Source organism: Choloepus didactylus, chromosome 25 (assembly GCF_015220235.1).
Source record: "Choloepus didactylus isolate mChoDid1 chromosome 25, mChoDid1.pri, whole genome shotgun sequence".
Lineage (NCBI taxonomy): Eukaryota > Metazoa > Chordata > Mammalia > Pilosa > Megalonychidae > Choloepus > Choloepus didactylus.
In genome coordinates this window covers 3,896,971-3,917,033 of record NC_051331.1, presented here as the reverse complement: position 1 = coordinate 3,917,033, position 20,063 = coordinate 3,896,971, and the positions used below count along the sequence as shown (strand labels likewise).

Below are 20,063 nucleotides of genomic sequence, written 5' to 3'. Positions count from 1 at the left end.
TCTTTGTGTCTATTTCACAAACACAGCACTGTTTGATTCTTGTGTCTTTATAGTTAGACTTGAAATGAGGTAGTATGGATCCTGCAACTTCTTACTTCCTCTGTATAGTTTAGGCTCTCCACATCTTTTGTCTTTCCATAGAAATTTTGTATTAATTTGTCAATATTTGCAAAATTACTTGCTGGCATTTAGAATGGGATTTAGATTAATGGGCATGTCAGGTTGGGAAGAAATGGCATCTTAGGAATATAGAGTCTTCCAATCAATGAAGAAGGAAAAATTTAATTTATATATTTATTTATTTATTTATTTTAATTTTTTATTGTAGTAACCTAAATGCAACTCAAATTTCTCAAACAATTTTCAAGTGTGCAATTTGGTAATATTAATTACATTCAAAATATTGTGCTACCATACCGATATCCATTATACCAACTTCTTCATCACCTAGTACAAAAAGACTGTTCAAAATTATTGTTGATATTAGTAGAGTCTAAGAGCATTTGTAGTGGAAATTATTGCCTTGGAAAAATATCTTCATTTTGGGGGAAGGATGGCTAGTCAGCAACAGCATATTGGAGAAGCAGCTGAATTTGGTTTCCTTGATATGTGCAGATAGAGTGCCCTGGATCTGTAGGCATAAAATAAGGAATCATTAATTTAATGTGTTTCCCATACAAATGATAGCATTTGTGTTAATTAACTGGTCACTGATCATGGCTAAATATGCATTGCTCTGGGCTTTTTTTCAGCAGTTTCATCAGCTACATGGAATTAGAAAACAAAACACGTGTTTTAGAGTTTATCCTCCTCGGACTCTCAGAAGATGCAGAAGTGCAGCCCCTCCTCTTTGGGCTGTTCCTGATGATGTACCTGGTCACTTTCATTGGGAACCTGCTCATCATCCTGGCCATCATCTCTGACTCACACCTGCACACACCCATGTACTTCTTCCTCTCTAACCTGTCCTTAAATGATATCTGTTTCACCTCCACCACTGTCCCAAAGATGCTAGTGAATATCCATACAGGGAGCAAAATGATAACATATATAAACTGTCTTACCCAGACATATTTTGCTATGCTTTTTGTGACATTAGACAACTTCCTCCTGTCTGTGATGGCCTATGACCGCTTCATGGCCATCTGCCACCCCCTTCATTACATGGTCATCATGAACCCCCGGCGCTGTGCCCTCCTGCTGCTGGCATCCTGGGTATTGAGTGTTCTGCATGCTCTTTTACATGGCTTAATGCTTTTGCAATTGTCTTTTCCTACCAACTTAGAAATCCCTCACATTTTCTGTGAACTTAATCAGGTAATCCATCTTGCTTGTTCTGACACCTTCCTCAATGACCTACTGATGTATTTTGCAGCTGGACTTGTGGGTATTATTCCACTCTCTGGGATCCTTTTGTCTTACTGTAAGATCGTATCCTCTGTTTTGAGAATTTCCTCAGCTGGAGGCAAGTCTAAAGCATTTTCCACTTGTGGGTCTCACCTCTCTGCAGTGTCCCTGTTTTATGGTACAGTTCTTGGAGTGTATCTTAGTTCTGCTGCTACTCAAAACTCAAGGGCAAGAGCAATAGCCTCAGTGATGTACATGGTGGTCACTCCCATGCTGAACCCTTTTATCTACAGTCTTAGAAACAAGGACATAAAGCATGCCTTTAAAAATCTCCTCAGCTGAGAGATATTCTGTCTATAAATATATCCTTTGTTTCATGTTTAGATATTTGTTCATGATTAACATAGGTTAAATATTGTGTGATTGAAATCTAGATATTCTTATGGTATATAAAAAGATAATCTTCTATTTACCTAATTTCTACAATCCTATCTCTTTAATTTTTATATATCAAAATCACCCACTTTTTCTATTTATTTTTTAAAAAATAATTTGACTTCTTTCATTGTATTCCTTTGTTTCAGTGTTAATGGCAATCTGCTGTCTGAATTTTGAGTAGCAAAATACTTAATGCAGGTAAGGGGGTATATACAATATTACATGAAGTGCTGGAGGGATGAAGGTGTGATTGCAATCCCTGATACATGAAATCAACTGCTCTTGTGTTACATTTTTGGTGAAAATCATTAACCTTATCAAACAGTGAATCTTCATTGATAGGGTCTCTGTTAATGAGCCCCAGAAAGCAATCACATCATGAACTGTATTTACCATCTAATTATGTTTCAATAATCAACATTTTCTCTATGATATATGACATTTTTCTGCACAGATCAAGCATAAGTAGGGTAAGGATATAACAGACAATACATCCTCTGATTCTTCAATGGCTTATGGGGTCACTACTCTCTATGATTCTTCCAGCAATGTATATTTGCTCTTTTAAAATTATTTTCATGGCAGGAACGTTTTTAGGAAATTTCTCTTGACACATCCAATAATAATAGTCCTCATTTGCATATCCTTAAATGTCACATGTGTATTTTTCACATTGCCAGCATGCATTTTCACATATTAATCCCAGATATTAGGAAACAAAATCAGGATTTTATGTAGATATACTCTGTTCTTTGTGAGGGAGAATAAGGCTAATGCTTCATTCATCAGCTGATCCCAGAGGCATCTCGTTGCTTGGGAAACCAGAGTGGTACTTTGGGTTTAGAAATTGCTTACAGCTAATGTCCAGTTTTGTAAAAAAAAAATAAGTGACTTTGTTGTATCTTTTTATTCACTTCATATTCTTTGGCACAGATCTGAATTCATTTTACTTTGCAATGTATTAATCCACAGGATCAGACTCTGCTTTTGAGTCACACCAACATCAGAACTGTAATTTACAGACAAAAGTGACTTGATTCATGCGATCATGGAAAATGTCTTGTTTTTGATTGTGCCATAATCTGAGAATTAAAAATCACCCACTGGTCATTTTTTTAAAATCTCTTGAGAGCAATTGTAAGATGTACCTCACTCCACATTTATCAAATTATGTATCTCAAAAGAATATTTTATCATATAAATCAGGAAGTTTGCAAAATCTTCTCTCAGCACTTTCTTTAGGGATGAGTATAAAAAAATATACTGTGAAACAGATTTGACAATGTTTTACATAAATTAGTGGTAAACATTTATCCAAAAGAAATAAATAGCATCATTGTTATTCTCATACCCAACAAGCTGATGTAACAATCCTCAGATTCCTATCCTGGAAGATCTCAGTTCTTGCAAAAAGCTCTGGTTTCAAATAGTTTACCAGCATGGCTTATTTTCTTTAAGCAGATAGACCTTTTCAGAAAAAATTATCTTAAAGAGTTTTGAGAAGAAATTTAGTATTCATGAAATCTCCACATAGTTGAAGAACCTAGAAGCATTTCTTTCAAGTAACTGGAAGTCATTAAAAATCTTCCTACAAATAACAGCACAGACCCAGATGGCTTTAAAGTGGAATTTTACCAGACATTCCAAAAAAGAACTGACACCAATCTTACTTAAACTCTTTCAAAAAATTGAAGAAAATTGAACACTACCTAATTCATTTTATGAAGCCAACATCAATCTACTACCAAAACCTGATAAAGTTGCTATAAGAAAGGTAAACTACAGGACAATCTCTCTCATGAGTATGGATGCAAAAATTCTCAACAAAATTCTTGCAAATTGAATCCAAAGACACATTTAAAAAATCATACACCGTGACCAAGTGGGGTTCATTCCAGGCATGCAAGGATGTTTTGACATAAGAAAATCAACCACTGTAACACAGGACATTAACAAATCAAAAGGGAAAAATCAAATGATCTTCTCAATAGATACAGAAAAAGCATTCAACAAAATACAGCATCTTTTTTTGATAAAAACACTTCAAAAGGTAGGAATTGAGGGAAACTTCCTCAATGTGATAAAGGGCAGATATGAAAAACCCACAGCCAACATATTACTCAATGGCAAGGGGCTGAGAGCCTTCCCTCTAAGTTCAGGAAAGAGACAATAATGCCCACTGTCACCACTGTTATTCAACATTGTGGAGGAAGTGTTAACAAGAGCAATCTGGAAAGACAAAGAAATTAAAGGCCTCCAAGTTGGAAAGGAAGAAGTAAAACTGCCATTATTTGCGGATGATAGGATCTTATATTTGGAAAACCCTGAGAAACTGATGACACAGCTACTTGAGCTAATAAACAAATTTAGCAAAGTGGCAGGATACAAGATTAATGCAAATAATTCAGTATTCCTATACAATGGAAATCACCTAACTAAAGAGACACTTGAGAAAAAGATTCCATTCTCAATGGCAACTAAAAAAAAAAAAAATCAAATACCTATGAATCAACTAAACCAAGGATGTAAAAGACCTCTACACGGAAAATTACATAAATTTACTAAAAGAAATAGAAGAGGATCTAAAGAGATGGAAAAATATTCCATGTTCATGGATCAGAAAGCTAAATGTTGTTAACATGTCAATCTACCCAAATTCCTCTACAGATTCAATACAATTCCAATCAAAATTCCAGCAACCTACTTTTCAGACTTGGAAAAGCTAATTAACAAATTTATTTGGAAGGGAAAGATGCCTCAAATTGCTAAAAATATTCCAAAAATGAAAGTGAAGTCTTAGGACTTACACTGCCTGGCTTTATAGGCTATTATAAAGTCACAGTACTTAAAACAGCATGGTATTAGTATAAAGACAGACATATTTATCAATAGAATCAAATTGAGAACTCAGAAATAGACTCCCAGATCTACAGTCAACTGATTTTTGATAAGGCCCCCAAATCCTCTGAATTGGGATATAACATTCAAATGTTATTCAAAATATGGGGCTGGCAGAATTGGATATCTATATCTAAAGGAATGAAAGAGGACCCCTGCCTCACACCTTATACAAAAATTAATTCAGCATGGATCAAAGATCTTAATATGAGAGACTGCACCATAAAGCTCCAGAAGTTAATGTAGGGAAACATCTTCAAGACCTAGTATTAGGTGATCGCTTCTTAGACCTTACACCTAAAACACAAGCAATGAATTAAAATAGATAAATGGAATTTCTCAGAATTAAAAGCTTCTGGACCTCAAAGGAATTTCTTAAAAAGTTACAGAGACTTCTAAAAAAGAAAAACACAGTGGGAGGACTTACACTTCCTGACTTTGAAGTTTACTGTAAAGCCACAGTAGTCAAAACAGCATGGTATTGGCACAAAGATAGACATATTGACCAATGGAATTGAATTGAGAATATGGAAATAGACCCCCAGATATACATGTGACTGATTTTGATAAGGCTGCACCACCACTGAATGGGGACATAACAGTCTCTTCAACAAATGGGGCTGGGAGAACTGGATATCCAGATCCAAAGAAAGAAAGAAGACCCCTCCCTCACACCCTACACAAAAATTAACTCAGAGTGGATCAAATATTTCAATATAAGAGACAGTACATTAACCTCTAGAAGATAATATAGGGAATCATCTTCAAGACCTTGTATTAGTAAGTCACTTCTCAGACCTTACACCCAAAGCACAAGCAATGAAAGAAAAAAATAGATAAGTGGAAACTTCTCAAATTTAAATGCTTCTATATCTCAAAGGAGTTTGTCAAAAAGGTGAAGAGGCAGCCAACTAAATGGGAGAAAATATTTGGAAACCATGTATCTGATAAAAGACTGATATCTTGCATATATAAAGAACCCCTACAACTCAATGACAATAGTACAAAGAGCCCAATTATAAAATGGTGACAAGATATGAAAAGACATTTCTCTGAAGAGCAAATACAAATGGCTAAAATGCAGGAAAAACATGTTCATCTTCACTAGCTATTAGGGAGCTGTAAATCAAGACCACAATGAGATTTCATCTCACACCAATTAGAATGGCTGCCATTAAACAAACAGGAAACTAAATGCTGGACAGTATGTGGAGAAATTGGAACTCTTATTCATTTCTGGTGGGACTGTATAATGGTACAGCCACTCTGAAGGACAGTTTGGCAGTTCCTTAGAAAATAGATATTGAGCTATCCTACAATCCAGCAATTTCACTTTTCAATGTATACCCAGAAGATCTGAAAGCAGTGACACAAACAGGTATTTGCACACCAATGTTCAAAGCAGCATTATTCACATTGTTGCCAAGAAACGGAAACAATCCAAACGTCCTCCAATGGATGAATGGGTAAACAAAATGTGGTATATACACACAATGGAATACTACACAGCAGTAAGAAGGAACAAATTCATGAAATATATGACAACATGGATGAACCTTGAAGACATAATGCTGAGTGAAATAAGCCAGGCACAAAAAGAGAGATATTGTATGTTACTATTAAGGCACACTCTGTGAAAAATGTAAAATAAGTGTCTTATATTGTTGAATGTAAGGGACCTAGAGAAAGACAGCAAGTCATGAAGGGGAATGATAATCTAATAAGAACAGGTGAGATATTGAGGGTAAACTTAATGTTACGGGAATGCTTGGGAATGAACATGGTTTGCCTATTTTCCTGGGGTACTATAGGAAAATGTTGGAAGCAATGTATTTATTTTAGGCTATTCTTTTTCTTATTCCTTTGTTATGTTTTCTTTAAAATGCTTTCTAATTTTTGATAACGTTTAAAAAATTAAAATTAAAAATTAAAAAATTATGTTCACAAATGAGACCACACCTTAGCTTATAATATATGTTCAAAGGTTCCTATTTACAAATGGGTTCACGCCCACAGGAACAAGTATTAAGTGTAATAACATGTCTTTTGAGGTTGTACATAATTCAGTCTACCACAGTCTTCACTCTGGATCCCCAAAATGATGTGTTCTTCCTTATTGCAAAATACATTTACCCAAGGCAGGCCACACTCCGGCTTGCTGGCCTGCACCCCAGAAGCCTCTCTCCATGGGTCCCACCTTGCACTCCCATTCCCACTCCTTCCTGCCCAGGAACTGCACCAACCCAGCCCCTCTGACACCCAGTCACACCATGTCTTCACCTCCCAAAGGGAAGCTGGAGACTAAAGCTGGACACCCACCCACTGTGAATGCTGCTGGAATCTGAAAAGTGCAGAAACACCCACATGGTGGAGACAAAAGGAAGAGAAAGACAAGGAAGACCAAGAATGGGAAATTCCAAATCTGCCTAACTGAACATCTTCCTCTCTGGTGGTGTTACACAGGGTGACTAAATTTTCTCAGCCTCACAAGTGAGCCAGTGCCCTGATCCCAGACTTGCTATGAAAGACCAAATGCTCCAAATTTGACATTTACCCAACAAAAGAACTGGCATCTTCTCCAAAATACCTCTGTATTTGGAGGTCTAAGGAAAGCAAAGTGCTTCTTCCTTTGCCTTAAGTCTCCATATTTATAGAAATGACTCAAACCCCAAATCTTGTTTACATCCAGCCCTGGTTGGATGTTTCTCAAGGATCATTGTAACCCTCCTATCCTCCAACACAGTTTGATCTAGAGGTGCCATGATCAGAATTTCCCAAGGCTTTAATAAAGTGATGTTCTGGTTTGCTAATGCTGCTGTTATGCAAAATATCAGAAATGGATTGGTTTTTATAAATGGGGTTTATTTGGTTACATGGTTACAGTCTTAAGGCCATAAAGTGACCAACAATAGGGTACCTTCACTGAAGGATGGTTGATGGTGTCCAAAAACCTCTGTTAGCTGGCAAGGCACATGGCTGGCACCTGCTGATCCTGGGTTGTGATCCAGTTCTTCCCTCAGCTCCTGTACATTCTTCAAAATGTTGCTCTTGGGCCATTTTTCCTCTCTTACTTCTCTGTAGCAAAAGTTTTCTTTCAAAGGCCATCTCGAAAACATCTCTGTAAGATGCAGCTTCTATTCAAAGTGCCACTCTTAGTTGCTCTGAGGTCCTTCTGTCTGAATTCCTTTATACAACTCTAGTGATCAAATTAACCCCACACTGAATGGGTGGGGTAACACCTCCATGGAAATTATCCAATCAAACATTTCACTCACAGTTGATTCAGTCATGTCTCCATGGAAACAATCAAAGGATTCCAGTCAAATCAACACTAACACATCTACCCCCCACAAGATTGCAGTAAAGAATATGCCTTTTTCTGGGGGACATAATATATACAAACTGGCACAAGTGGTCTTCTTAAAAGTTTAAAAAAATGCATTCACCCCATCACCATATCCCTAAAGCTTTAAGTCATTTCACTAATAATTCTAAGTAGAAAGACTCATAAAATCAGCTATGAGTATACTCCATCCTGAGTGAAAATTCCTCACCATCTGCGGACATGTGGAACCGGGAAACAGATTCTCTGCTTCCAAACTAAGTGGTGGGAGAGGGAGAAGATAGACATTGCAATTCTAGAAGGGAGAAATTGGAAGGGAAATGGAGCCATGTATCTGACAGAAGTCAGAAAATCACCAGGGCATTCTCCCTTAGACTTCAAGTTCTGTCACCTGTGGATTGATGCTTAATTCTTTGGGGATCCTGGAGTGGAAACTCCAATACTTCCAAGTGTTCCAAAATTTGCATCCTGTTGGTTCTGTTTCCCTTGAGAACCTTAAGTAATACAGGTTCTCTTCCTCATCAGCTGATTTTTATAAATTGCACAAATTTATATTAATTGCACACATTTTCACAATTAAGCTAAAAGTTGGCATCAGGATGGAGGTTTTCTAAAAATGGGGAAGGTGCCTAGAAAAAAGCAAACATTGAAATTTCTAGGGTTCTCATTTTATAGCGTACTCATTTTGAAAAAATTCAGTAAGCTGAATATTTATAATATGCTTTTCTGAGTAATGTATTTTTTAAAAAGTCATTCTCAGGATTGAAAGTGGTTACTTAAAGGCATATATCCCAGAGATCAGCACTACAAATATAGATAGGTGCTTGCATGAAATACTTCTAAGGTATGACACTGGTACAGAGAGTTAACAACAGAATGGTATATAGGAAACATCCATCTGTTGCATACTAGGGACTATGATTAATAGGAATACCTTACTAGTATGGCAGAAATACTAGGGACAAATAATTAAGGGCTGAAAAGAGCTATGGAGAGTTTTGGGTCATGAGAATTGTTTAAAATGGAGAGTGATGAGGATTGTACAACTAAGTGATGTAATGTGAGATAGGGATGGATTATTGTCTACAGAACATATGCTGTGTAAACCTTGAAACTCTCTGCTTTATAAATGAAGCCCTCAATCTTGAGGCTTGCTCTTATGAAACTTATGGTTGTAAAGGGGAGGCAAAGCCCACGTGTAATTATGCCTAGGAGTCACCTTCAGAGAACCTCTTTTTTTGTTCAAATGTGGACTTTCTCTAAGCCCAACTTTGCAAATAAATGCATCACCCTCCCCCCATGTGGAACAGGATCCCCAAGGTGAGTGAGTCTCCCTGACAATATAGGACACAGATTCCATGAATGGGCCTGACCCTGGCATACATGAATTGAGAATGCCTTTTTGACCAAAAGGCGGAAAAGAAAGGCAACAAAGTAGGGTTTCAGTGGCTAATAGATTTCAAACAGAGTCAAGAGGCTGTCCTGGAGGTTACTCCTATGCAAGCTTCAGCTAGACATGCCAAATGGCCACAGTATGATAAGACCAAGTCAACAGCAGTCCCCAAAGCCCTAAAGAATATCCAGATTCCCATTTGAGACTCTATAAAAGTTTCACTCACTAAGTTTATTCTTCAGAAACTTAAGTCCTCCAGAGAGCTCCTATGCCAGCTAAGTCCCAAAACCTAGAGACAATAGCCTCTTCAAGAACATCAAGCAGATGTGTCCCCTTGCCCCCTAATGTCAACACCCCTTTTCTGTATGAATAAGTTAGAGGAAGGACAAGCACTTTGTTCCTGTGGGACCCACTGGAGATGGCATCCACCCCTCTAGGATACTTGGGCCCTGTCCACATGACACTAGTGGGATCCCCTGCAAGATGATTCAAGTGAGGCACCAAGATCCAACTGAAAACAAGAGATTCTGTATTGAGTTACACATGGATAACTGAAGGTCTGCTTGCAAAGTTCACATGCTGGATCTCTGAAAGCTGTAGAACAGAGTTGATGGCTACTTTAACAGCTGCTGTATGGAGTAATGCTGATTTTCAGAGCTGCAAACTCTAACTCTAAGCCTCAGGTGTCACACAGTTACCCAATGTTTGAGGGAACTACCAGCTTTCACACAAAGAGCACAGCATCTCAGAATTTAGAAATAACAGTTAAAACTCAGAAATAGATGTGACTACTGTAAGAGCCTACAATCTAGGATCCTTTACAATGAGCCTTATTTGAACATTCTGTATTCCTTAATCATTGATTGCCCAATCTCTTTCCACTCTCTATCTCTAATTACCTATGTTCTCACACTGAATTCTCAGAGTTTGTTCATTCATGTTAGTTTTTATCAGTGAGATCATATGATGTTTGACCTTTTTTTCTAGCTTATTTCATGCCATGTAGTGTCCTCAAGTTTCATTCACCTAGTTACATGCCACATGACTTCATTCCTTCCTGCAGCTGCTCAATATTCTGTCATATGAATACACCACAGTGTGCCCTTCCATTCATTAGTCAGTGTACCTTTAGACCACCTCCATCCATTGCAATGGAAAATTCACAAATATATGGAGGCTAAACAGCACACCATTAAACTTGAGGCAAATGAAAGTTTGAACACAACATACCAAAACATATGAGATGCTGCAGACTACTGAGAGGGAAATTATTGCCCTAAATGCCTATATTAAAAAAGAATAAAGAGCAAACATTGAGGTCTTAACTGTTCACCTGGAGAAACTAGAAAAAGAACAGCAAACTAACACCAAAGCAAACAGAAGGAAAGAAATAACAAAGATCAGAGCAAAAAAAATGCAGTTGAGAACATGGAAACAATAGATAGAATCACCTAAACCAGAAGTTGGTTCTTTAAGAAAATCAATAATATCAATGGTCCCTTAGCTAGGCTGGCAAAGAAAAAATGAGAGAGGATGCAAATAAATAAAATCAGAAATGGGAGGGAGTGCATAACAACGGACCCCACAGAAATAAAGGAGAGAATGAAAGGTTACTATGAGCAACTATATGCTAACAAACTAGACAACTTAAATGAAATGGACAACTTGCTCAAAAAGCATGAACAGCAACATTGACTCCAGAGTAAATAGAAGACGTTAACAGACCAACATAAGTAAAGAGATTGAATCACTCATCAAAAAACTCCCAAAAAAGAAAATTTCAGGACTAGACTTGCTTCTGATGAAGAGAAATTAAGTAAAAATTCTAGTGCATAACACAATATAGGACATAATTTATTGCCTGTTCATTTACAATCAAATTTAACATTTGAAAGGAATTCTAAGGCTTCTTTTTTTGATTAAAATTTATTCACATACCATACAATCATCCAAAAGATACAATCAATTCCAAGGCTTCCTTTGTAATTTGCTATTTTTCATTTATTTTTTCTCTGAATATGGTGTCTTTGTATGAAAAACAAATATGGGAAACAAAAGTTCATTTACATTTTAAACTATCAATGTTTATATTCACTTGGGTACATTAAAATATGTTTTCTTTCAAAAGTAAACTGGATTTCTTTGAATAAAATATCATGCAATGTTAAAAAATATGTATGAACAATTTAGGGTGGTCACTGCCTAGACATCCCTGAAGATCAGGAAAGTGATTAAACTAGAGGAAGGGGAAGCAACAGACAACATGGAATTTAATGAAGGATTATGAAAACTGAATCTCTATCTAATTTTCTTCTTCTTGGTTGCTGTGGTATTAGAATAGCTAGAAGGAAAGAACTGAAATGGTAGAACTGTAACCCATAACATTCTTTGAAATTTGCCCTATAGCTACTTGTTAAATTGAAGTTTGAAAGTTATCACCTTTTTGCATATATGTTATATCTCACAATAAGGAAATAACTGAAACTATCATACTGTAACTCATAAGATTTTTGGAAATTTCCTATATAACTACTTTGAAAATTACTACCTTTTTGCATATTTGTTATATTCACAATAAGGACATAACTGAAACTGTGGAACTGTTAACCCATAATATTCTTTGAAATTTGCTCTCTGACTGCCTGTTAGGTTGCACTTGGAAAGTTATCACTTCTATGTATATATATTATATTGCACAAAACCCATGACAGTCTTTGAAGTTTGTTTTCTAAATAACTGTTTAAATCATACCTTGCAAGTTATCACTGTTATGTATGTATGTTAAAGTTCATAATTAAAAATGCATTAAAATTTTTAAAATGTTATTCTTAATGCAAAAGGAAGGTAAGGAGATTACACAATGGATGATATAGTAAATATGTAGATTTTTCACTCACATACCCTTGAATGTTTAGGACAAAATGTATAGAAAGGGCAGATATTTTGTTATAGAAATGGAAATATTCACATATATCATCAACTAAAATTGTAAAATTGTGCAAAACATGCAACCCAGTCCTGCACCTCAATGTATAAATTCCATTGCTTAGGTACACCAGGATATGTTACTTCAATGATAGCTGTTAATCATCAAACGCAATTCTTTTCTGTTTTTAAAATGCATGATTTAAAGTTTGCTTCATCAGATTTAAGGCCATATCTGAATGTAGGGAAGGTTCTTTCTCCATGAACTGATCAGAGAATCACAATTTCTGACTCTCAGTCTTTGAGTCTTGCAATCACAAGCACTTCCTCTGCCCCATAACAAATGACTCTTTCATATCTTCCCTCCCAAGACTTTTTTCAGAGCCCCTTTCATTTCTTTATTCCTCAAACTGTAGATGAAGGGGTTCAGCATGGGCGTGATCATGGTGTACATCACGGAGGCAGTTGCATTTGCATGTGCATTTGGTGATGCAGTAGAACTAAGATACACTCCGAGGATGGTACAATAAAATAAGAAGACAACAGAGAGGTGAGACACACAGGTGGAAAATGCTTTATACTTCCCCTGAACTGATGAGATTACATGCACAGAAGAAAAAATCTTGGAATAAGAATAAATTATTCCAGTGAAGGGACCAAAACCCAGCAGCCCAGCTGCAAAATATGTCACTATGTCATTGAGGAAGGTGTCAGTACAGGCAAGTTGGATGATCTGATCAAGGTCACAGAAAAAGTGAGGGATCTCCAAATGTGTACAAAAGGACAGGTGTAACACCATTAAGCTGTGTAATAAGGAATGCAGGGCACTCACAGTCCAGGACAACAGAACCAGCAGGACACAGAGCTGTGGGTTCATGATGACTGTGTAATGCAGAGGGTGACAGATGGCCATGAAGCGGTCATAGGCCATCACAGTCAGAAGGAAGTTGTCCAACCCTCCAAAGAGTAAGAAAAAGTACATCTGGGTGAGGCAGCCTGCATAGGTTATGACCCTCCTCTGCATCTGGATGTTCACAAGCATCTTTGGGACAGTGGTGGAGGATAAACAGATATCAGAAAAAGACAGGTTGGAAAGGAAGAAGTACATGGGCGTGTGGAGGTGGGAGTCAGTGATGGTGGCCAGGATGATGAGCAGGTTCCCAAAGACGGTGACTAGGTACATGGACAGAAACAGCCCAAAGAGGAAGGGTTGTAATTCTGGGTCTTCTGAAAATCCCCAAAGGAGAAATTCTGAAATTTGTGTAACATTTCCTGGTTCCATGTGCTTGATGTGATTACCCAAAAAGAGAAATAAGATGAGTAATTTTCAAACAACCATTGCTAATCTCTCTATAATTTATATTTTGAAGCTAGGAAATTCATTTCTGGATTTGTTTATCTATCCTAAACAGAGAGTGCCTTTTCTGATTAGGAATTACTGTCCAACTCTCAAAACATGCCCCAAGCCATCATGCATTCTAAGGTTTTTATGAGAAATTCAGTCCATCTGGCTGTGCTGCAGGCACTGGCTAGACAATGGGAATAACCTGCTGAAAATAAAAGTTGCCTGCAACCTGATGATGGAGAAAGAAAAAAAACAAATAAAATCATAATCATATGACATGTCACATGGTGACAACTGCTAAAATGAAATGGAAGCCAGTGAAATCAAGAACTCAAATGGGAGTGCTCAAAGTTCTCGCAAGTCTGGCAGGCAGGGAAACATTTGAACAGGGACCTCAAGATTCAGAAGGCAAGAGCCAGGGAATATGAGAAGTTTGTGACCATCAACGGGAATGTCCAGGACAAAGGGCTTGATTGGATATTCTAGGTCAAGACAGAAGACAGTGTGGCAGGGGATCATAAAAGAAGAAGGATGAGAGATGGTGTCAGAGAATATTTATGAATAAGGTGGCCCAATGATGATGAAACTTCAAGACATAAGGAGTCCCTTATGTACATGTTGTATTGCTTTCACTTTATTAACTTAGTTGCAAAAGTGTATTAGGGTTCTCCAGAGAAATGAAATGGTAGGAGATAGATACATAGATAGATAGATAGATAGATACATACATACATACATAGACATATAAATGTAAACATTAGGAGATTCATAGTAGGATTTAGATCAAGAGCATGGGGATTGACAAACCCAAATTCCATAGGGCAGACAAGCCATAAACTCAATGAAGGTAATGTTGAATTTCCCCATGGAAGTTGCATGTTGGAAATTCCAATGAATGTGATGATGAAATCCCAAGGAGAAGATGGATGCCTGAAGTAGAGAGAAAAATTCTTTTTTATGATAATGAGATCCTAAGTTCTTCCTTTAAGGTCCAACTGATTGGATGAGGAGACTCCTCTTGTTGCTAAAGGCAATCTTCTTTGTTGATTGTAGATGCAATCAGCCATAGATGCAATCAGCTGATGAATGATTTAAATCCGTCTATGAAATACCCTTACAGTAGCAATCAGGCCAATGCTTGCTTGACCAAACATCTGGACACCATAACCCAGCCAAGCTGACACATTAAATTAACCATCACAATCCACCCCCGGTAAACTGGTCACCCATACACATTTCCTTAAATGGTACTTAATTTCTGAAAACAATTAATAATATAGACATAATTTCACCTAACATAATTCACCCAACCAGAAATGCACTAACACATTCACCACAAGAGGAAGCAAGTACTTAGTTAATATTAATTATTATCTATGAGATCTTGGAACTTAAATATTATGACATACATTAATGCAATTTATTTTATATGATATAGGGATGGGGGAGAGAAAACAAAGATATTTGCTTTATGTATATATACTAACAGTCATAACAAAGCAAGGAAGAATTAGCCATTGCACTCCTCATTTCTGCAAATGGTTATGTGGCCACCATTCATATTTAAAACTACCTCTTTCCTCTACCCATTCCATATTAACTGTACCTTCAGCAAGCTCCTCAGATGTTTGTGGCTGTTTTCCTGGTGTGGCAACCCAGTTCCTCAGTCCTGAAAGGTCTGGCCTATTAGGAATCATGCTTGGGTTTGGTTGTTGCAGTTTTCCATTGGCTTTAATCATAGGATATAGCATTACCAAGAGATGCCCTAAGGGATCTCCTGTATTCCAAGCAAACTTTTCTTTACCTTCATCACATAGTTGCAGTTCTAGTTCCACTTGATAACCAGATTGTTCACTACAGCCAGTGGAGTAAACCTAAATGCTTTCTTTTCTTATTGATTCAGAGGCATGAAGACCCCAAGGTGATCCGTTGGCAATCTTTCTCCCAGTTCTTTGGAAACTTTATTGTGTCTCCTGGTGGGAGCAATATTCCCTTTGGAAATAAGACCTCTGAACCAACAGAGCCTAAGATCAAAGATATAGGAATCAAACGCTTTCTAATGAATCATTAGGGGTAATAGTGAGTGGTGGAACTCCCATTTCCATGCTTTGACTCCTGATCCATAAATTTTGGCTATGGAAGAAACAGCACCATAGGGTGGATGCTGATTTGGAGTACATACAGACTCCTGGAGAAAACTGCCCCAGCACATCAGGGACTTGCCACCCAGCTAGCACCATAATTGAGCCTTCCAAAGGCCGTTCCATCATTCTGTCAATCTGGCTGTATCAGAATGATGGGAACATGGTAAGTCCAGTGAATTTCATGACAATATGCCCATTCCCACACTTCATTTGCTGTGAAGTGGGTTCCTTGATCAGAAGCAATGCTGGATGGAATACCGTGATGGTGGATAAGGCATTCTGTAAGTCCACAAATGATAGTTTCAGAGAAGCATTGCAAGCAAGGGAGACTAATCCATATCCAGAGTACGGATTTATTCCTGTAAGAAAAAAACACTGCAGTTCCCATTGTAACGTTGTCCAATGAAAACAACTTGCCACCAGGTAGCAGGCTGATCATCTCAAGGAACATTGCTGTTTAGAGACTGGATGCTGGTCTCTGCTGCTGGCAGATTGGGCACTCAGCAGTGGCTGTAGCCAGGTCAGCCTTGGTGAATGGAAGTCCAGGTTGCTGAGCCCATGCATAACCTCCATCCCTACCACCATGACCACTTTGTTCATGAGTCTATTAGGCAATATCAAGCATGGCTGTGGAAAGAGATCACTGGCTGGTATCCACATTTGATGGTTGGGTTCATGCATCAAATTGGCTAGGTGATGGTGTCCAATCATTTGGTTAAGCAAGCACTGGCCTAATTGTTACTGTGAGGACATTTTGTGAACTTAAATTATCAATGAGTTAATTGAATGTATGGTTGATTATAAACATCCACAATCAACTTAGGAGATTGCCTTCAAAAATGAGAGACATCTCACTGAACCAGCTGAAGGCGTTGAAAGGAGAAGTGACAATTTCTGCCATCAGAAGAGAGAATTTCCATCTCCGCTTCAGCCACCCAGCTTCTCCTGGAGAATTCATTGAAGACCTTCAACCGAGTTCCTGGCTTGCAGCCTGCCCTCTGGAATTTGAACTGGGAGTGGTTCTTGAAAAACAGAATCTTTTTTTAAATTAAGCATTAATAAACATTCACCTTTATTTATGATTTACATTCCTTCAGCAAATTGAATACCAATTATATGGCAGACACATAACAGCATAAGTAAGTTATTTTCCAAAACAAAATAGATTATACTTCTTTGGAACAGATATGTGTGTGTGTGTGTATGTATTGAGAGAGAGATAATATATATACAGAGAGAGAGACAGAGAGAGACTGAGATTTTGCATGTTTATAAAAATGCTGTTACATAATTTTATAGAAAGTTATATAACATTAAGTAATTATAAAATAAATGTCTTTGTTTTCAGCAGTTAGTGGTAAAGAAACAACACACCAAGAACCATGAGAATTGCCTTGGAAACCAACAGAGAAATAGATCTTAACCTTATAAACATATTCCCTCATGAACAAGAGATTTATTTTTGCAGACACTTCCATAATTCCTTTGAGTTTTGCATGCTATTGACAGTTTGCTTATATGTGTCTGCACATTAGTACACCTTATGATACCACTCTTTATTTTAGAAAAAAGGTAACACTCCACACTTGATGTATAGTTCTACAAATGATAATTTTTCCTGACCAGATGAAATTGCAGAGAATAATTCTTTAGAAACATATGCTGAAACTGGAACTATATTTTCATATGGTGTATGGTATGATTTGGCATTTTTCAAATTAAATTTCCAGAGTATTATTTGAAATTGTGTGAATAAGATATAAATATCAGTCATATTTTGGAGACAGTGGCATGTAAATCTGTGAACAACCATGTCAAGGCTAATTTCATTTGTTCTTTGTATAATAAATGTAAAATAGTATTCCATTTATTGTGCAATATATAATACTGTAAATAAATACAATAACTGAGTGTTTGTTATAATGAATTGTCATCAAGGTGATTCTTTACTTCCTCTCTAATAAGTTCATTGAAGAAACAGAGTCTTAAGGATGAGATTTCTAAATTTGTTCTGGGGTTTTTGGAATTGATTCTCTGATCTGATTAGATCCAAAGGCACTAATGACTCCATTTCCAGTAATGGAGATGGCTAGATAGTCCATTGCATTGGTTTACAATAGAGATGTGCAAAATATCACCACTAGATAAGGCTACTCAAATGCTAATGAGGCAAAGCTCTGGGTGGGAGTGTTATTTTGACACCTTAACAGAGTTATGTGGAGTTAAAAGATGTAAAGATGTTGACTGGTTGCTCCTAAATATACTGGATACAGTTATAAAAGAAAGGGATGAGCTCAAGGCTTGAAATTTGCAACTTAAGCACTGCATGAAGGACATAAAAATTTCTATGTGTTTCCTGAAAGAAAATCTTATTTTGTGTAGCCACAGACTTAGAGATTTCTGAAAAACAGACCTCGAGTTGCATCTTGCAAGTGGCTGAAATACAACATAAACTAAGTTCCCAACCTTGCAGGATATCTGCTGTTAAAGTGAGGGCATTGATTGGAAAGGAATAGAATCCTGAGAATTGGAATGGGGACATATGATTGATAATGATGGGGTGGGGACATTTAAACCCTGGATTCTGCTGAGTCTTTTCCAGATAAGCCTGTAATGGTCTACTCTGGGAAACAGCCACCCAACCTCCAGTCTGCCCTGAGGAATCTACCATCCAACCTCCACCTAAAGAGATTAACCTTGCTGTGACTGACAAACCTGCAACCATCTCCTCTATTCAAACAGCCCTCACTCCTCTGTCTGAAGAGTGAACATTACCCAAGGACTTGCACACTCTTCTGGAGAGATTTAGTGCATGTCCTGTTATATGCAGTATGTCGGAAATAAAGTGGTACCTGTAAGGGAATAAACGCTCTCTCGGTTCTGGAGGAGAAAAGAATTTATTTACGATCTTGCAAGATGGGGCGTCCAGCCAAACACGCAGAAGGCTGGCACACCAGAGGAAGAGAATGGCGATGTTTAAATCTCCTACTCCTAATTCGCAAGTCCCTCCCCTGTTTCCCCATTGACTGGGTCCTACAGAGGTTACAGCCTATCTGAGAACACTAACTAATTCATCTTTTGAGATTTTAATTTGTACAGCCAATCCCAGAGAGCCAACCAGCTCATTATTGAGATTTTGAACTGATTAGCCAATCCCCCCCCAAATTTTTATTTTTTTTGCTGTGAGTTCCCGCCTCTGATACTACCTCATGTCTCTTTACATCAGGCAGAGTCTCTCTTCTCTTTGTCTGGGGCTTGTTTAAACTGGTTTTGCCTCCATTTCCCTTATTCCATGCTGTCTCTATGTGAAAACGAAACTTATTCCTTTCTTACAGCATTAATTTCCTTGTCAATTTGTAATTGCTCGCCCCAAGCCTTGCTTGCATTCTTGTGCCATTTTTGCACAAATTTGGTGGTCTGAATAGATTGATGTAAGGCTGTTCCTGAAACAGCAGCAGTTGTGGCAATGGCTATTATACCTATAATAAAAGCTATTAATAATCCAAGAAATCTTTTCGTTCTTTTATATACCTTTTCTAAAATTTGCAGTAACATATGCATATCAGGTGATGACTCCCAAGGTCTATGGTGTGAAACAGGGAGCCATAGACCCTTTCGTCATCTAAGAACTGTTGTAGTGATGTTGCTAGAATTTATGGTGTTATTTAAACAAGTGTATATAATGAGCAACTCCAATTGGCCAGACAAGTAATTTCTTTAGTAGTAGTGTTAATAGTTAAGTTTCCTACCCAGAACACATAGGGGTCTCTGACACAGGCTTGTATTCCAAAAGTATCTATTTTTGTGAAATTTAAAGTACAATTAGTCTTATCTGTATAATTTCATTCCATTGGGAAATATTATGTAAACTAATAGGAAGCCTCCAAAGTGTATCTTGAACATAAGAATGATTTAAAGTAGGTCTATGTGGAGACCAGCCAACACTGTGCCAAATGATAGGATATTTAGCCTGAGCTTAGAGAGAATTATTAAGTGTGGAATGGTTGTAGCTATGCACTCTCCATCTTAATTTTTTATGATCTGAGCAATTTGCATTGGTACAATTCTGAACTGCATACCCCTTAGGGGACCAGTCAGTTACAACTCCATAGGAACCATTCTGCACCAATACTCCACTGGTTGCTCTACAATTACTCCAATGTACCCTCTGCATTTCTGGCAACCAATACTGTGGGATGTGGCAAATAGGCCATTGGTGGGCATGGTCAG

General features: G+C 37.5%; 2 protein-coding genes across 2 annotated transcripts; one reads left to right on the top strand and one right to left on the bottom strand.

Moving 5' to 3' along the window:
* Nucleotides 1-768: 768 nt before the first annotated feature.
* LOC119520511 (olfactory receptor 7A10-like) lies at nucleotides 769-1,689 on the top strand. The gene has a single exon (XM_037818417.1). The coding sequence runs from the start codon at nucleotides 769-771 to the stop codon at nucleotides 1,687-1,689; it is 921 nt and encodes a 306-aa protein (XP_037674345.1).
* An 11,007-nt stretch (nucleotides 1,690-12,696) lies between these two features.
* LOC119520510 (olfactory receptor 7A5-like) lies at nucleotides 12,697-13,626 on the bottom strand. Its single transcript, XM_037818416.1, has one exon. The coding sequence runs from the start codon at nucleotides 13,624-13,626 to the stop codon at nucleotides 12,697-12,699; it is 930 nt and encodes a 309-aa protein (XP_037674344.1).
* Between the last annotated feature and the right edge of the window lie 6,437 nt (nucleotides 13,627-20,063).